The 18,511-nt window shown below is 43.2% G+C and overlaps 1 protein-coding gene across 3 annotated transcripts in view; it reads left to right on the forward strand.

The window, feature by feature from the left end:
• Window positions 1–6,605: 6,605 nt before the first annotated feature.
• Window positions 6,606–18,511, forward strand: part of QRICH2 (glutamine rich 2) — a 65,220-nt gene continuing 53,314 nt past the window's right edge. For all 3 annotated transcript variants that reach the window (XM_089535346.1, XM_089535355.1, XM_089535363.1), the window contains exons 1-2: window positions 6,606–8,347; window positions 16,983–17,087. In XM_089535346.1, the coding sequence (XP_089391472.1) occupies window positions 7,688–8,347; window positions 16,983–17,087 (765 nt within the window). In that variant the 5' untranslated portion in view covers window positions 6,606–7,687. The remainder of the gene's footprint in view (window positions 8,348–16,982; window positions 17,088–18,511) is intronic.

The following is an 18,511-nucleotide window of genomic DNA, read 5'->3' on the forward strand; positions in this document are numbered from 1 at the left end:
TTTAGAGCATCTATTGCTGTCCTATAAATTATATGTAAATAGTTAATGCTAATCAGCTATGATCCTGTTGCCATTCATTATAAACAATCAAAGATTTCCTGTGAGCAAGATGCCTGGCATGTTTTTGCAACAAATGTGGGTAAACACACCAGTTTCCAAGGTGGGAACCACTGAATTTAAGTATACAGAGGAAACAAAGGGGACTGGGTCCAGTTTTTAAGGATTCACAAGGCAACTTATAGAGTCACTGTTGGGTGGCCCTGCTTAATTGTGACAATACACAACAAACCTTTATTCAGAGCAACCTTGCAAAGCAACTTTTTGGCCAGCTTTGACAAGATGGTATGCTCCTCAAACACATGTCAACAATTAATTTAAATATTTCTAACTTGCCCTGTATCTAAAGATGCCAGACTACAATCAACAAAGTAAATTAAAAAATAGTTTAAAATAACCCCCAATCTGGTATAGCAGAATCAATTTGCCTTTTAAAATACTCTTAAATGTAACTTTTGAAAATTACTAGGAATTTGTGGCCTCAGTAAATATTTGTTGTGTGCCCTCATGTCATTTCCAATTTGAGGTAACCCAAAGGCAACCCTATCAAAAGGTTTTCTGGGCAAGATTTGTTCAAAGGGTGTTTGTTTACCACTACTTTCCTCTGAGGCTGAGAGAGTGTGACTTGCCCAAGGTTTCCATGCCTGAGCAGGGATTTGAACCTGGTCTCCAGAGTCATAGTGTAACGCCCAAATCACTATGCTACGCTGGCTCTCAATAAAGCAGCACTGCTAATTTTTTTGTTACATTGCTTTTAAAATGATTTTTTTTTACACTTTTACCAAAAGGAAACTAGTTACATCTAACAAAGTTATTTGTAATTTATTACTTTCACAGCTCTACTATTCTCATAAGTGCCCCCACATTTAACAAAGTAGATACTGAAAAGGGTGGGCTTGTGTTGGATTACTATTACGCATTATGTTTGGCTCTATGTATAGCAGAGGTAGGAACTGTGTGTCTTTCTAGGTGTTACACTGCAGATGTTATCCTGCATTTGTATGTGCTGGCTAGGATTGATGGGAACTGCAGTCCCAACAACATCCAAAGGATCACATGATGTTCTCCGCCTCTGTTTTGAATGTACAGTAAATTGCCTGAGATCCCAAAAATCAGAAACGGGTCCATGTGCCTGAGGTGTGTGTTCAAGCAAACCTTTCTTGTGCTTATCTGGTCCATATGATGGAGACATAGTCAAATCTGATGCAGGCTGCATTTTCACCAGAGCACTGAATAACTTGGTTTTAGACTCTTCTGGTAGGCTCTGTCAAGAACAGCTTCTGTGGTCAATTTCATGTGATATGCTGCCACCTGTCGGATGATTTGACAACACTGAAGAATCAAAAGTATGGGCAAGCAGAGTTTAAGCAAACCTGGTAAGTCACTAATGTAAAGTGGAAGCAATATATATTTGTTTGCAGCAAAGTTGGTTGTGTTTTGAAAACTGAAAATAATAACTCCTGCTTAAGGAGGAGGACTTATACATGAAAAATGATTTTCAGCACTCCAGTCCCTCCTGATACTCAGCTGTAATATTGAGGAGACTCATAATGGATGAGAAAGGAGTGGATGTAGCTGGGGTACTGGTTTGTGGGATGGGGTCTCAGACCAGGTTGTCACTTCCCCTCCTCATCATGCTTCACTGAAATTTTGAAGGTGAGCTAAGATATGTGTCATCTTTAAAGCTATTTCAAATGAAATGTAAAGTTTGATTTTGACCTAAGACCAGAATGAGGAACTGTTGGCTCTCCAGATGCTTTGGACTATCACTCCTACAATCTCTATTGGCTATGTTGGGTAGGATTGGTGGCAGTTATAGGCAAAAACATCTGAAAGGGCAAAGGTTTGTCCCTTATCTTTGGGCTACATCCCTGATACAGTTCTCAGAAATCATAGTGAGGAGAATTTATAACCATTGAGACAGATACAGCACAAGGGTTGCCTCCTCAAAAGGTGGAATAAGTCAAGGTATTTGGAAATACAGTGGAGCATCCAGCACGGGAAGGAGTCGTGGTAAGCATAGTCTAATTTGAAAAATGCTTTGAGGACTGCTTAATGTGGTTATTTTCTTACTCTTTAATTCATAGAGTGGAATAGGTCAAATACAGCCAAGTGGTACTGGAGAAGTAGGTGTTGGGACAGAATATGGAGGCGAAGGAATTGTTGCCATTTTCTGACTTCTGGTTCACTTACAAACATGCGACTACAGCTGCCGAACTGTGTAGTGTCCCAAAAATTGGACTATCCTGCTTTTGTTGCATGATAAGCCTACCTTCATGAGTACAGCCCATAGGGACACACAGGATAGGGCCCTCTTGGTGGCTGGTTTGGGGGGAGGGCAGGATGGCCCCCTCCTTGCTGTCCTTCTGTCAGCAGGCAAAGCCTTTTTGTATTCTGGCAGGCTTTTTGGACTTAAGGATTTTGAAAGGGTGCTGTGTTGATTTAAATTGTACTGTGTTGATTTTAAACTGTTTTTCATCCTTTGTTTTAATACTGTTAACAGTTTGATTCTAATTTAATGTTAACCTCTCATATATTATAATTTTAATTTGTAAGCTGCCTTGAATCCCAGGTTTAGGACAAAGGCAGGGCACAAAGGGAGAAGGAGGAGGAGAAAAGAGGACAAATGGGTACATGTGCCTGCCTTGATAAGGATATAATCATATGCTTCTTGTTCTGTCTGCATCTCAGCTGCGAGAATATCATAAAGGTTGCCTGTGCACCTTTAAAAGGGGTCCCTGAGCACTTTAGACACTATATATAGAAAATCACCTCACCACCTCTGCATTGCAGTCAGGCCAGAAGTGAAATGCTGTTGTTTAGCCAAACGCTTAGGAGAAGCAGAGAATATTGCAAAAAGATAGACTTCATCATGCCATGAGTTATGGTTTTAGGGATGTTGTAGTTATGGATCAGTCAGGATTCATTACGCTTATGAAACACCTTTCAGCATCAGTTAAAGACTGGGAACCATCACCTTTAGTGTACACCACCCACTGTGTGTCAAGTATATCCTTAGGGATTTTTTGTGGTATGCAAACACAGCTTGAGAGTACACTTATCAGCCATCGTCAACCCGGTATGATCAGGACATCTAATCATATGTCAACAATTCTGTACAAAACCTGGCATTCATTTTTCAGCATCAAGGGGCTGGCTGATGGATATAGATTTTGTATCACTCAAGGAGAGTTATCCATTCAGAAAACAAACACAGCTGCTCCAAAAGGATTGCTGCTTCTATTCCTAATATATTGACCAGTGTAACAAGGCAGGAACAAAATATTACAATAGCAAAATTGATTTTTTGATTACCAATATGAATATATTGCCACGTTGTTTTGCAAAATAAATAAAAACCATTTGAGTTCTGAATATTAAGGTTATCAGACTTTTGACAAGAATTCCAGGGTCAAGAGCAGTACCTCTCAAATTTTGGCCCTTCGGCTATTTTGGATTTAAAATCTCAGAATCGCCAGATAACACGGCCGATGGTCAAAGATTCTGGGAACTGAGGTTCACACACATGATTTTGGGGGAAACCCCTCTTTTTTTACCTCAAATTGTTCAGTCAAATTAGAGTTAAGAAACTTGTCACACATTGTGTTGGGTATTTTCTTAGGTCGGTCTGAAATCTTCAAAGAAAGTTGAACACTACAGAGTATCTGACGTTACCTCAAAACATTTTGCTGCCTGAGAGAAAGGGCAAGATGGTGCTCCTTCCAAGAAGTGGAATGATGCTCTGGCATTTTTATTTTAATGCTGGTGATGTTGCAGGATCCTTCATCATCCTTCAGGGCACCAGTCTAGTTCAGGGCTTGCACGACAGGCTATGGGTGAATCTACAATGTAGAAATAATACACTTTGGCCTGTTACAGACGGGCGTAAAGTACATCCTGGGAACGTACTAAGGTTAGGGAAAGTGCGTGCTTTACGCACACACCTAACCCTAATACGTCCCCAGGACATACAAAATGGCAGCGCCTGTTCCACACGGGGGGCGCCATTATGATGTCACATATGCACTGCCTCCAAACGGGGCGGCACGGACGTAAAGAGCTCCCTTTCCACAGTGCTAGAAGGAGCTCTGAAACGGAGCTCCTTCCACAATTTGTGTTGCTGGCGCAGCCTTTAGACGGCTGCGCCAGCGACACAAGAGAGAAAGGGGCCGAGCGGCCCCTTTCTCCTCCTCCCTGCTGCCGTTGCGTGTCCTTGGGGCATGAAGCCTCAAGGACATCCCTTTCCAGGCCGCAGGGAAGCGGCCTTTTGCCACTTCCCCGTGACCTGGAAAGCGGCGGATTGGGGCCTCAGAAGCTGCTGTTCTGGCAGCTGAGGCCCCGATCCGGCAGGGAAAGGAGCGCCTACAGGCCGCCCCAAAGGGGCAGTCTGTAATGCGCCTTTGACTCCATTTTAAATGTTGTAGCTCCATCCTAGGGAATCCTGGGGTTTGTAGTTTTACAAGGTCTTTAGCCTTCTCTGCCAAAGACGGCTGGTGCTCCACAAAACTACAAAGATGGAGTCATGGCAGTTAAAAGGGTGTCAAACTATATTACTTCTAAAAACACCTGAGAAGAAATTTGATGCCATCTCAACCAGCTGATTCACTCCCAGAGGAAGCTACCTTTTTTGTTTAATGTGTTTCATTGCCTTTCAAGACCATGGCCTTCCCGAGATGATGTACAATATAAAACAGGAAAATTAAATATAAATGAATTATGAATTCTTGCTGAACAAATTTCAAAATAAGCCCCTTAGGCATAAACAAAATACCGTATGACACTTAAGAAAAAGTAACAGCAGCAAATACAATTTAAAAAATAGAGCGAATGGGTATATAAAATGCAGTCACTGAGGGAACCAGTGTCTGTCTTTTTGGAGGGAATGGGGCTGCTGTTGAAAGTTCTCTCTCTTTAGTTGCTATCATCCATACTGATTTGAGGGAAGGTCTGTGGATTGTGACTACAGTCCAAAACACACTGCAGAAATAATCCAGTTTGAGACCGCTTTAACTGCCCTGGCTCAATGCTAGGGAATTCTGAGAACTGTAATTTTGTGAGACATTTAGCCTTCTCTGTTAGCGCTCTGGTGCCACAATAAACTACAATTCCCAGGATTCCCTAGCATTGAGCCAGGACAGTTAGTGCTCTCAAACTGGATTATTTCTGCAGTGTGTGTTTTGGACCCATAGGCTGTATCCACACTGGAGAATTAACCTCGTTTGGCACCGCTTTAACTCTTTTCTGGCTCAAGGCTATGGAATTCTGGGAGTTGGAGTTTGTTCTGGGGCCCAGAGCGGAGCAGAGCTTAAAGAAGGAAGGCCCCACAACAAACTCCTACTCCCAGAATTCCATAGCCTTGAGCCAGGAAACTTAAAGCGATGCCAAACCGGGTTATTTCTCCAGTGTGGATGCAGCCAAAGAGTTGAACACGTGTATAGGTTGCCTGTACAATATATATGTTCCATACAATGCGTGAACTGCTCTACACTTATTTTGGAGTTTGTATCTTTCACGAGGTTTTAAAAAGACGCCTTGAAGATCTATCAGGCCCCTAAACAGGCCTCCTGTGCTCAAAATGGAAGCCCTTTTGGGATTCCTCCTGGACAGAAGGCTGGAATGGAGGGCATGTCCTGGAAAAGGAGGACCAAGTCTGGTGTCACTGTGCGACGCTTAATGCAGGGTGACCAGATGTTGTACCTCCAAACGTAGGACAGCCCAGAAAAACAATGTTGGACGTGACAAAAATGAGAGCTAGAAACACTGATATAAATGTAAAGCCATGCTTTTTAGTCATGCTCAAAATGGAGGACCTTTTGGAATTCCTCCTGGGAAGAAGGCTGTGTCAAAAAGAGGACACAGAGAAGAGTAACTGAAAGGAAGATAAAAAAAATGTAGCACGTTATAAAATAATGTTCACTAATAGTTTATTTTGTAGTAAACAGTAAAATGTAGTAAAACTATTGTTCACTAATAGTTTATTTTAATAGATTATTTTTAAATTCTAAATGTATTTAATTCTTTTTTTGGGGGGATATGGAGATATTATATATACTGTATATTGGCTGGATTTTGAAACTGTAAGCCGCGTTGATTGTTTTTGTAACACAAAAGCAGGGTATAAATAAAGTTATTATTATTAAAAGCTGAAAACCTCCATATAAATATAATCCCATGCTTCTTAGTCATGCACAGAATGGAGGCCCTTTTGTCATGCCTCCTGGGCAGAAGGCTGAGTAAAATGTAATAAATAGGGCATGTCCTGGAAAAGGAGGACGTGCGGCCAGCCCGCTTTGACGTCTGACTGAATGAGAATGAAAAAGCAGCAGCAGCCGCCTAGTCCTTTCGGCACGCGCGCCCTTTTTCAAAATGAAGTCTGATCCCTCCGCCTAACGGTCTTCCTCATTCGCCCTCAAGAAGCGCGAGGAAGGAAAGGAACTATTTTTTGTTCTGAGGCACGAGGACGGTTTCGTGGCAAGGTCGCCTAGCAACCACAAATCCGGATCGCATCCACACGCACACACACACACACACGTTCTGAAATAAACAAAGGCACATGGGCAGCCTTCTCAGCGAATCCTGGCGCGGGAGGCTCTGTGAGGCCACCAATGGGAGGCCGGGATTCGAACGGGGCGGGATTGTGACGGCAATGGCTCCCTTCGAACGTCGAAGAGTAGGAGGAGTGGGCGGGGCTCCCGTCTTGTAGCAAAACAGCTGGGCCTCCTCCTCCTCCTCCGAGTCAGACGCCTCAGAGCGAGGCGGAGGAAGGAGGGCCTTCTGCGCTGTCACTGGGCTCAACGGGGGCTTCTTGCCTATTACCGCCATTATTGTTTCCTCCGTTATTTTAGGAGGGTTAGAAGACATTGGCGCATGGAGGACAGAGTGCCAGGAAAGCCTCTCTGTCTGCTCTCAGGGGCCCCGCTTGTGACAGAGACAGGAGGGGCTTTTTAGGATTGAGATTGCAGGCTCCTAACGGATCTTCCTCCTGGGGGGGGGATTCTGCTTTTGTTACCAAAACAAAACCCCAAAACACAACGAACTGCTTCAAATTCAACTACCTTTGGTTGAACTACTTTCCATTCAACTACCTTTGATTGAACTGCTTTTCATTCAACTACTTTTTATTGAACTACCTTTCATTCAACTACCTTTGATTGAACTGTCTTCATTCAACTACTCTTGATTGAACTACTTTTCATTCAGCTCCTTTCAGTTCAAATACTTTTGATTCAACTGCCTTTGATTGGACTACTTTTAATCCAAATACTTTTGATTGATATAGCTACTTTTGATTAAACTACTTTTAATTCAACCACTTTTTATTCAGCTACTTTCAATTCAACTACTTTTGGGATCCAGCTACTATTGATTGAACTACTTTTGACTGAACTCCCTTTAACCCAGCCCCTTTTAATTCAGCTGCTTTCAATTCAACCACTTTCCTGTTGCTGGGCTTTGTTTGTGTCTGCGTGTGTCTATATACATCTGTAAATACATTTGTCCCTGTTTCCCCCCAGAGGGCAAATCAATATAACGAACCCAGATTTTTTAAAATACTATATTTCTTTATAGGAGATTGTATTTTTACAAGTGAGTCAAACCCTAGCAGGGAGCAACCAGAGAAGTGTCCAAGATGTCTGTCAAAGTCAGTCTGTATGAGCTGGCTGACCTCTCCATAGGGACTCCAGAGATTGGCATCGTCAATTTCAATGCCCTCCATGCCCTCCTCCATGCCATCCTCAGGCAACTCAACCTCGAGGACATCAAGGCCGAGGTGAAGCTGGACCGAGGCCCGCCGTCGAAGACAGAGCTGGTGGCTGCGGCCGTTGAGAAGGGGCTTGGGGACTTAATGAGCCAAGAGCTGCTGCCGGTAGAGAAGGGGAGCAAAGGAGAGTTTTTGGGTGAATATGTAGATGCCCGACTTGCAGACTTGGAGAAGAAGCTGTATCTGATGGAGACTAATCTCCAGGGAGTGGAAGACCAGGTCCATGGGATAGAAGATCAGTTCCAGGGGGTCCAAACCCAAGTCCAGGGGTTTCAAGACCAGGTCCAAGGCTTTCAAGACCAGGTGCAAGGGGTACAAGACCACGTCCAGGGGGTGCAAGATAAAGTGAAAGGCATCGGGAAGCAGCTGAAAGGGGTCCAACAGCACATCTCTGGCCTGGAAAGGCTGCCTTCTGGAACAGACTTGCTGGAGAAGGCCAGGAGTGGCTCAGGCACTGCGGTATCCGACATGTGGCAAATGATGCAGATGCAGAAGAAGGTGGAAGCCAACGAGGACGGCATCAACCAGGTATGTGGACTTTCATGCTAGGCAACGAAGATTTTCATACCAGTGCTTACCGTGGGGTAAATGATGGTAAAACGCCAGTAAAATGTTTAGGAAATGTCCGTCTGAAAGCCTGACACGCTTCCTAAATGTCAGGGAATCGTCCCCGTGCCTCCAGCGTCCCTGAATCATTCAAGGGCAGCCATTTCCCATTAATGCAAAGTTTCCAATCATAGGAAATTTCTGCTCTACGAATGATTCAAGGACACTAGAGGTGAGGGGACGATTCCCTGCCATTTGAGAAGCGCGTCAGGCTTTCAAACATGCGTGCTTTCCATGCATTTTACCAGCGTTTTACCAGCGCTTACCCCACAGTAAGCGCTGGTGTGAAAATCTTCAACGACAGGTGCAGCATGAGTTTTTATATAGAATGTGGCCATGAATCATTGATGGAGTGCTCAGTACAGCCATATATTTGCATTTAGATTTTGAGATATGTGCAATAGCAAGTACATTTCTATACCGCTTATAAGTGAATTTGAACTCCCTAAACAGTTTACAGTGTGTAAGCCAATTGCCCCCAACAAGCCGGGTACTCATTTTACCCACCTACGGAAGGATGGAAAGCTGGGTGGACCCTGGAGCCCTGCCTGGGATTGAACACACAACCTTGCGGCTGCAATACTGGCATTTAAGCACTGTGCCATCAGGACTCACAATGGCATGGGAGCTGCTTAAGATGAGACCTCATTGTCTTGTATACCTGTGGAATGACCTGCCGGAAGGGGTTCAACAGCTGAATACACTATCTGGATTTAAAGAGCATTAAAAGCCAGTCTCTTCCTGCAGGCCTTTCCAGATAATTTTTAAATTGTGAAATTTAAATGATGAATTTTAAGTTTGGATTTTTTGTTTGTTTGTACATCTTATTTGTCCTTTTAAATGGATGTGTGTTTTAATTCATGTCTTTTTAACTGATGTTGCTTGTTTGTTACTTGTTGTTGTTGCCTGTCTCAATCCATGTGGAAAGGCAGGTAAGAAATAATAATAATAATAATAATAATAATAATAATAATATGATTATCCTCAGGAACACTTCAGGGTCATATCCATGTATTATGAAAGTATTCAGTTTTCCCTGGATTAAAAATCCTAAATTGCATCTTCTAAAGACTAATCAGGTCACTGCAGAAGTAATGAGGCTTGACACCTCTTTAACAGACATGGCTCAATGCTATAGAATCCTGGGATTTGTAATTTTATGCGATATTTAGCCTTCTCCATCACAGAGCTCTGGTGCCACAACAAACTATAAATCCCAGAATCCCATAGCACTGACCCATGACTGTTAAATTGGTGTCAAACCGGATTATTTCTCCAGTGTGGATGTAGCCTTAGGGCCGAAACAGACAGTCATATAGGGGGCACCCCTTTGAGTGCAGGATCAGAGCTGCAGCAACCGCACCCCACGGCCCCAATTTGGCTTTTTTCTGCCTCTCCTTTTTGTGCTGGAAAAAGAATGGCTTTTCCACTGTGACGATATTTTTAAGTGCTTATGCGGCATATAAATGCTGTGCCGCCAGAGCACCACACCAGTGCCCATTGTCTGATCAGTTGACCAGCATGATGCTGGCTTGGGGGCAGTGTCGGGGTGTGTGTCATCTAAACGCCACATCCCCACACCATCCCCAAGCTGGTGTATTGTGCCAGTCTGTTTTGCCCCTTTGTTTACCCACCAGCTCTGGGGACCTCTTCCCCTCTTTGCCACCCTGAGTGCTCTTTCCTTGGATACTCAAGTCAGTCCTCTTCACATATGCCCTTTTCCGATTTGAATTTGAAGTGTTTGTTTTGTTTCTTGAGAGAGTTTCATGCCTTTGTTTCATTCCCTTTTCTAAGTGATCTGTCTTTAAAGATTCATAGCATCAAGGTCTTTTCTGGTCCTACAGCTTTAGAACTACAACTCTAGTTTAGAACTGGAACTACTGTGTTTCTAGAACTTGTGTGTGTGAATCTTGGTATATCACCTGAAGCCTCCTTCACTGTTTTCTCTAGGACTAATGCCTCATGGAATAATGAGCAGAGTCACAAACAAACCATTTTCCCTGTAGGCTCATGTAGCAACACTTTAGAAAAAAATGATATGAAAACACACACTGGCACCATGTAAATATGAATTTGGCATGTCTGATCAGTACTGTAAGTGGGTTTAGGCTGGTGCATGTTTAGATATGGAGATCTTTCAAGAGCTGAAAGTAGAAAGCAATCTGGTTGAGGTTAGTTTGAAAGGAACAACCAAGAGTTTTGTGGTACCTTAGAAACTAACAAGTGTGTTGTGGTATTGGTTTTGTGGTTTTCTTGGCAGAATTTGTTCAGAGGAGGTTTCCCCTTGCCTGCCCCTGAAGCTGAGAGAGTGTGATTTGTCTAAGGCCACCCAGTGGCTTTCCATGGCCTAACAGGAATTCAAACACTGGACTCCAAGTGTCCTAGTCCAACACTCAAGTCTCTACACAATACTAATACTAATACTAATAATAATAATAATAATAATGTTTATTTATATACCGTTTTTCCAAATTAGATCAAATACTAGTTCTCCATGGTTACTTATGTTTTTGATGACACATTGGTAATTAAATTTGATTAATCACTTTGTTTCCTTTCAAATATCAGAAATCGTTCCCTTCAAATATTAGAAGTATTAATCCCTCCCTCCACCGCCATTTGGCTTAACAGGGGTCTTTAAGGGTATGAGCAATCACTTAAGAAATTTATTAATTAGCTTTGATTCATAAAGATGACTCCCCTCCTTGCTCCCAACGCCACGTACTTGTGCACGCTTTCTTTTTCTCCCCCAGATAGAACTCTTTAGTCATAGATAGCTAAGAAATGGTTGTTCTGAGAAACTGAGAGGATTTGCTAAGCTATATCTGGAAGGAATTGATCTGTCAAAGATAAAGGTATATCACGGCTAGCTAAAGTGGGGAAATGGATAGGTTCCAGCAACAGCATGTGTCCTCTGGGTCATATTTCCCTCTTTTAAAGCTGCTGAACCAAAGACAGCTCAACTTGTGAACCGTGAGGTATGCAGAGAATGCCTCCCAGCAGCAGTAAGTTTTGCAACAGGCCAGGGCTGGAATAGTTGCAGTACCTTATAATGTAATGCTTACATTTATTCAGAAACTTGTAGTTCTTGATCAGTGCCCACCCCTATGTTGTTGCACTGCTGTTCCCAGCATATCTCGCCATTCCCTATGCTAACCAGGGCTGATGAGAGTTGCGGTCCAATGACATCTTGGGAGGGTGTCCATTCCTGTTCTTGAGACACATGTCACATATTGATGCATCTCTGAGCTGAACAGATGTAGTCACATCTCTCCCTTTGCTGTTGGAAGAAGTCCTGTGTATTACTGCTAGTGCTGAGACCACTGCATTGTATATCAGGTGGGTTGAGTGGAGAGCCAGCGTGGTGTAGTGGTTTGAGTGTAGCACTTGGACTCTGAAGATCAGGGTTTAACTTCCTGCTTGGCCAAGGAAACCTACTGGGTGACCTTGGGCAAGTCACACACTCTCAGCTTGAAAAAACTCCATGATTGGTTCACCTCAGAGTCACCATAAGTCAGAAACTACTTATAACCATAAGTCGAAAACTACTTAAAGGCACATAACAACAGAACAGAGGTCTTGTCATATCTTGTTGCTGGTTCCACTGTTAGGGAGTGTGAGGCAGCTGCCCAAAGCTGTCAGAGACAGCAGCATCAATTCTACAGCTGTGCCACCTAGGCCCCCAACCAACCTGTTTTTCTTGTGCCTCCTAAGCTTTTCTGCTTCTCTCAGGGACTGTGAAGGTGCTCTTCCATGACAACAGCGCTTGTCATGCCTTGGGCCCTCACAGGTCTCAGTGAGGAAGCTGAGACTAGCAAAGCTTTAGAGTTCTGTTCTCACTTAGGGTATTAGGGTAATCTAGAAGTACAGGGTCATGAGGAGAACTCAAGGTCAAGTACAGTGGAGCTGCTGAGTACATAAATTGGGCCAACAGCAGGGTTGTAAGGGACAGAGCAGTCAATTGATCAAGGATAAAATAGGAACAACACAAGGAGGACGGACCAGTGTGCAGTCAGATTAGAAAGTTGGGTATCACAGAGCTAGGAACTCTGTTTGCCCATGAGAAATAGTAGACTTCAACTGGGAGCTTGTCTAAATGGTCCCTTTGATCTCCCTAAACCCAACTAAAACTAGTGAGCCAGCCTTAAGATTCTGTATACCTAAAGAGCCATTTACTCTGAGGGAGGCTTCCTTCCTTCAGCATAGTCTGGTTCTTCTCAGCTTGGAGGCACGCACCTTGCTGATAGATGTTTATCTGTACCTATACTTTCAAAAGTCATAATTTCTTAGGTAGACTTGCAGATAAGCCCATGTGCAGGTCTCTCCAGTTCATCAGGTGCAGATGAACTACTACAGCCTCTCCTCAGATGCTGACAGTTTCTGGGGCGGTCAAGGTATTTGGATTTCATAACATCAGAATGGGGCATCTGATTGTGTTCCCATAGCCAGATGTAGAACAACGATATCATCCACATACACGCACACACCTGCTGTTAAATGGCTGTGGAGGGGAGGATGGTATTGTAGTGAAACAGTGGGTCCTGAAGATAGTGAAGAGGAACCATAGTGTAGTTCTGCCAGCGGAGCTTCATGTTACACTTTATGCTGTAGGACTGAAAAGTACTTTGTTGTGGGGAAAGCTATAGAAAGGAGTAACTTGTACATAATGAAAAGTATTACTGGTTGAGTCTCCCTTAACCAAAATGCTTGGGTAATATTTTGGCATTCAGAATTTTTTTTTTGGATTTTGTAATATTTGCATATTCATAATGAGATACCTTGGAGAGGGGTAGTTTCAAGTTTAAACATGAAATTCGTTCATGCTTCATGTGCACCTTATACATTGTATACATGGAACCATCAGAAGGCAAAGGTGCTACTCGCTATCTCAATCACCAATGTGGACAGTTTTGGATTTTGGAGTATTTCAGATTTTGGAATTCCGAGTAAAGGAGACTCAATCTGTATCAGTCTAAAGTGGATGGGTAGCAATGAGATAGCTCAGAATCTGGATGAAATGGCCCGTGGATTAATGAATGTGGAATGCTTGTGTCCAGTGATGCCGATTGAAGGCTTGAAAGGACAAGTCTGTGCTTGATTTCGTAGTGAGAATACCTGGTGTTCTGATTTTTAACTAACTCCCTGGCAACAAGTGGGCTGAAGAAGAAATTGCAGAATCATTACTTAACCATTTAGGTAAATTTAAACAACTATTCCAGTCTCCTGTTTGGCAGGGCTTCTCTATCTGGTCTTTATGGAGAAACACTTCAGTATTTCTTTTTGTAGTTTAATTATAACCCTAGGCCTTTTCAGGTTAGCCAGGGAGTCTTGCTTTCTTTGTAATACCCTGTTGGTATGAAAGCACTGCATAGTGGACAAGTGCATGACTGCTTTTGAGGAATGTTTATGAGAAACACAATGTTTTAAGGTTTATTTGTTTACCGTATATATTTGACCAAAATTTGACCTCATGTATAGGTTGAGGGCAAGTTTTGGGGCCAAAATTATGGATTTTGATATGACCCATAGATAAGTCAAGGGTAAAACTTGAGGGGCATATAACAAAAGATCTAAAGGATGAAGCAAAGTAAAATAATGTGAAAGAACTTACAAACTTCCAGCAGACATAGCTCTTTGTGCTCACTCTTAAGGCTGGATGGATGAGAGAGTAGAGGGGATTGGTGCTTCCAGGGTAGATTATACTCTTGCCTTTCACCAGGGGATAGTTCTTTCTTTTAAATAAGAGTTAAGATACAGTACTTACTTTGACCTGTGGATACGTCGACTCAGTAAATTTTTTAACCTAAATTTCTAGATTTATACATGTGTATATACAGTATTTTGTTGTCACCTTGAGATCTAGAAACTGATTTTGAGACTCTTATCTGTTGTCTTAGCCTTTGTCTTATTTTTAAAAAATTCTTTTCACATCCTGGTTGCCCAGTTGAGGGCTGCATCTACACTGCAGAATAAAGGTAGTTCGACACTGCTTTAACTATCATTGCTCAATACTTTGCAATTCTGGGATTTGTAGTTTTGTGAGATGTTTAGCCTTCTTTGTCAGAGCACTCTGATGCCACACCAAACAACAGATCCCAGAATTCCATAGGATGGAGCCATGGCAGTTAAAGTGATGTCGAACTGTATTATTTCTCAGTGCGGATTAGACTCAGGCCCCATTCAGACTCACCTCTTTGCACTGGATGGAACTGGGCAGATTTGGTCCCCCCCCCCAAATCCCTCCGGAAGCAAGTGCCCACTACCTCAATTAGGGTATTTTAACCCTGAATGCCCTTGTAGCTCCTGCAGAGAAACCAGTTTAAAATGAAGGTGCCTTTGCTATCAATCAAATTCAGTTCCGCTTTCATCATAGGTGACGTTTCCTGCAGCCATTGGGCAATCGGAAGTGTGCTTTCCCCCTCCTTTAAAAAAAATAACAGGTGGGAGTGTGCGCATATTCTGTCAAATTTAAAAACCTCCAGGTGTGTGTGTGGGTGTGTTGTGTGTATTTGGGTCACTACAGATTATGGCAACCCTAAAACGACCCCATCCTGGGGCTTTCTTGGCTAGATTGGTTCCGAGGAGATTTGCTATTGCCTTTCCCCTGAGGCTGAGAGAGTGTGACTCCCCCAAAGTCATGGGTCTCCACAGCCTTCCAGCCTCCTTCCTACCTTCACTTCCAGCCCAATGCTACCTCCTTGCCTGCCCCCCATGCATCCTCTTCCCATCACAATAATAATAATAATAATAATTCCTCACCTTGGAATGCCATCTTTGCATCCTTTGCTTTCCCTCAGATTGCCACCCCAGAATGCCACACATATAATAGTAATAATAATAATAATAATAATAATAATAATAATAATTCCTCACCTTGGAATGCCATCTCTGCATCCTTTGCTTTCCCTCATAATCACCCCAGAATACACATATGTAGCAAAAGTATTCTGTATCAATTTGCCAAATTGAAAGAGAAACATTTGTAACATTCGCATTGTAGCATTCGCATATAAAATTGAGGAAAAAAGCCTTTTGCAAAGTGCATGCTGGGAGCAAGCAAATGAAAGGGAAAGTACCACAAGCCGACATACATTCTAGCTATATATGTAACTACCAGTAGCAAAAAGTATGCTCATAGTCCATCAAAAATAATTTAAAAAAATAAAAAGAGAGAGAAAGCTGCCTGCCAGAGCGGAGGCTTGCTCCGTTCCCTGCCCTCCCTCTGACCTGCCCTGAATTGATCCTTTTTCTGGCTCCTTCCTCCTTTGCTTCTTGCTCCTCCGTTACCCCAATTCTGCCCTTGGCACCCCCGGCTCCATCCATCACCCCGATTGCTCTTGGCACTCATCCTCCGGCTCCTGCCTTCTCTTCCTGCTCCTTCCAATGCTGCCCTCCATGGCCCCCTTCTTTCCCCTGGCTTTATTCTCCTCCTCCTCCATCACCCCGATGAAAGGGAGGCATGTTCCGCCCTCTGCCCTCCCTCTGACCTAAATCGCTCCCCTGAACTTGCCCCGATCATGATTGGGGCCAAGTTCATATTTGCCCGACCTGTTTTTTTTTTTTTTTTAAAGATACAGCTTTTACTCCACTTCCAAAAGACCTGCACCAAGGGGCATTTGCCCCAGAATGGGTGTGCAAAACTAAAATTTGCTTGTGGGAGATTTGGGGCGAATATGAACTTCAAGTGCATAATTCGGTTCCTGATCCAGGGTAAAAAGGTAGTCTGAATGGCCCCCCCGATTGCCTAATTGAAGAATATAGTTGCCGGGGTCAGCAAGTGACTAGTCTGTGTTTGACCACCCACGCAAACCTATTGAAGACTAGTGTACTGTGAAGCAGGTAGATTACTCGACTAGGTTTTTGTTCAAAGGAGGTACAAGCTACCACTGATTCATGCATCTCACTAGATGAGTTTGGACAAGTCATTCCCATTCAGGCTGTTCTGCCTCACAAGGTTGTTTGTCTTTGCTATCAGTGGTCTGTTCCCTGCTTGTGCCTCCCTCCACCTTTGTGGATGCCCATTTACTTGCTTCTCCTTCTGGGCCTAACCTGGCCATCAGAAGGTTATAGCATTTCCTTCCCTCCTTGCTCAAACAGAGTGGGTGAACAGGCAGCAACAGCAAGGGCTAAAATTGGAAGTGGACATCCACTGGGCTACAGGTCGTGGCAGATGCTCAGTGATGCCACTCTCTTTGGTTATGACATATTTTTATTGAGGAAGATATTATTACTTGTGAAGAACTCTAATAATGGTTAAAGCATTTAAATAATTGTTGGAGGATATGGGGAAAAAGAAAGAACCCAATTTAAAACCTATTCTAGCACCTTAGAAGATAGCTCCTTTCTCTCTGGTGCTATTACCATTTTCTTCCCCATTTTGAGTGCAGTATAACCCAGGGAGACAGCCCAACTGACTATTAATGGGGGAATTGTGGTGAGATAGGATCACTAATTTTCCATGGCATGACTGTTGTGTAAACTGGGATTCTTTTTTAAGTCAAATTTTAGAGGAGTCCATAAACCTAATACCTTCAACATGCTCTCTTTTTCTTTTTAGGCCATGACTTTGTTACAGGATCTGTTGGATGAGACCAGTAACGTGAAATCAACTACAGCCAACTTGGAGGATGACATACAAAAAATCAAGGATCATTTAGCCCTGGTAGATTACCCCAACCACCTTGGTTCTTTTTATTTAATTTCCTTATTTTGGTTTTGGCTGAGCTGTTCAATAGTGGAACAGTGCTGCCTTGGAGAGTGATGGTGTCACTCTTTGGGGTTTTTTAAACAGAGGCTGATTGGCTATCTGTCGAGGATGCTTTGATTGTGCATTCCTGCATGGTAGGGAGTTGGTCTTGGTGGCCCTTGAGGTCTCTTCTAACTCTCTGATTCTGTGAGCCCAAAGAAAGTCTGCATCAGCTACTTTTAATAGGGGCTTATTGTATAGATGTCTGCAGAGAGACCATTTTAAATAGGGACATAGTGTATGGCACTATGCCCTTATTTAAAATGGCCAGCACACTCTCTCTTTTGGGCTCTGTTGCTGCTGAACCTGCTTGGGTGGAAGAAGAGGGCTGCCTATTTTTCTCCAGTTTGGGAAAGGGCAAGGTAATGGGGTGGGAGCACTGCTTCCATGCCAAGAGGAGCTTCTCGCCTCTGCCTTTTGCCACTGCCTTTGCATTAGGTCTTTTTTCTAGCATTGATTCATGTATAAGTTGACTCAGGTTTTTTGGGTTGATTTTTCTGGTAAAAAAATTCTACTTATACAGGAGTATAATATTAAAAGGATTGTCTCTTGTAAAAGGGGACAACTGAAGGGTATGTGTTGTTCTGTTTTCTTAGTTTATCTTAAAAGTACCTATATTAAAGTACCTGTAAATGTGCTGTCTGCATTTTAAAAAACTGAGATAAGCTCTGTGCAGGTGTTATCATATGATTTAGGATGGTGGGGGGTCTTTAGCCCTCAACCAACATGGTAAGATATTGTGGATGTCATAGTACATGAGATCTGCTAGGCTGCTGTTCTAAAGTGTTTCCAGTTCTTACATGGATGGACAAATTCTGTTCCGTAAATCCAGTGATTTAGTTTATCATTTACCGAACATAAAATTTAGAGGAGTGATGCTTTTATGCTATGCTGGATATTGGTAGGTCAGGCATGAATATTGGCCTGACAAATGGTAAGGGGATTTCAACATCAGTCACTCAGGGGCTGGGCAGACCAGGCATAAAGGCCTGCCTGGGGGTAGAGACAGGGCATGGCGTCCATATGATGCACACCCCAACTCCACCCCTAGGGAGGCGTGATGCCACGCACCACTCCACATAGCATCATGGTGCTCTTCTGACAGTGCGTCCACACAGTTCAGTGCCAGAGGAGTGCTTTAAAGCCTTGGCACCATGGCTGTTGTGCCCTTTCCAGGGCACAAAAAGGAGTCACTTTTTGCAGCTCCTTTTTACACCCTGGAAAGGCCAGATCAGGGGCACGATGTGTAGCTGCTGTGGCCCCGATCTGGGAAACATGGAACATGGAGGTGGCTGCAGGCTGCCCATTCAGGGGTGGTCTGCACAGTCCCTCAGTTTAGA

The sequence above is a fragment of the Sceloporus occidentalis genome, unplaced genomic scaffold (assembly GCF_023333645.1).
Source record: "Sceloporus occidentalis isolate IW3139 unplaced genomic scaffold, rSceOcc1.0.p SCAF_1, whole genome shotgun sequence".
Classification (NCBI taxonomy): Eukaryota; Metazoa; Chordata; class Lepidosauria; order Squamata; family Phrynosomatidae; genus Sceloporus; species Sceloporus occidentalis.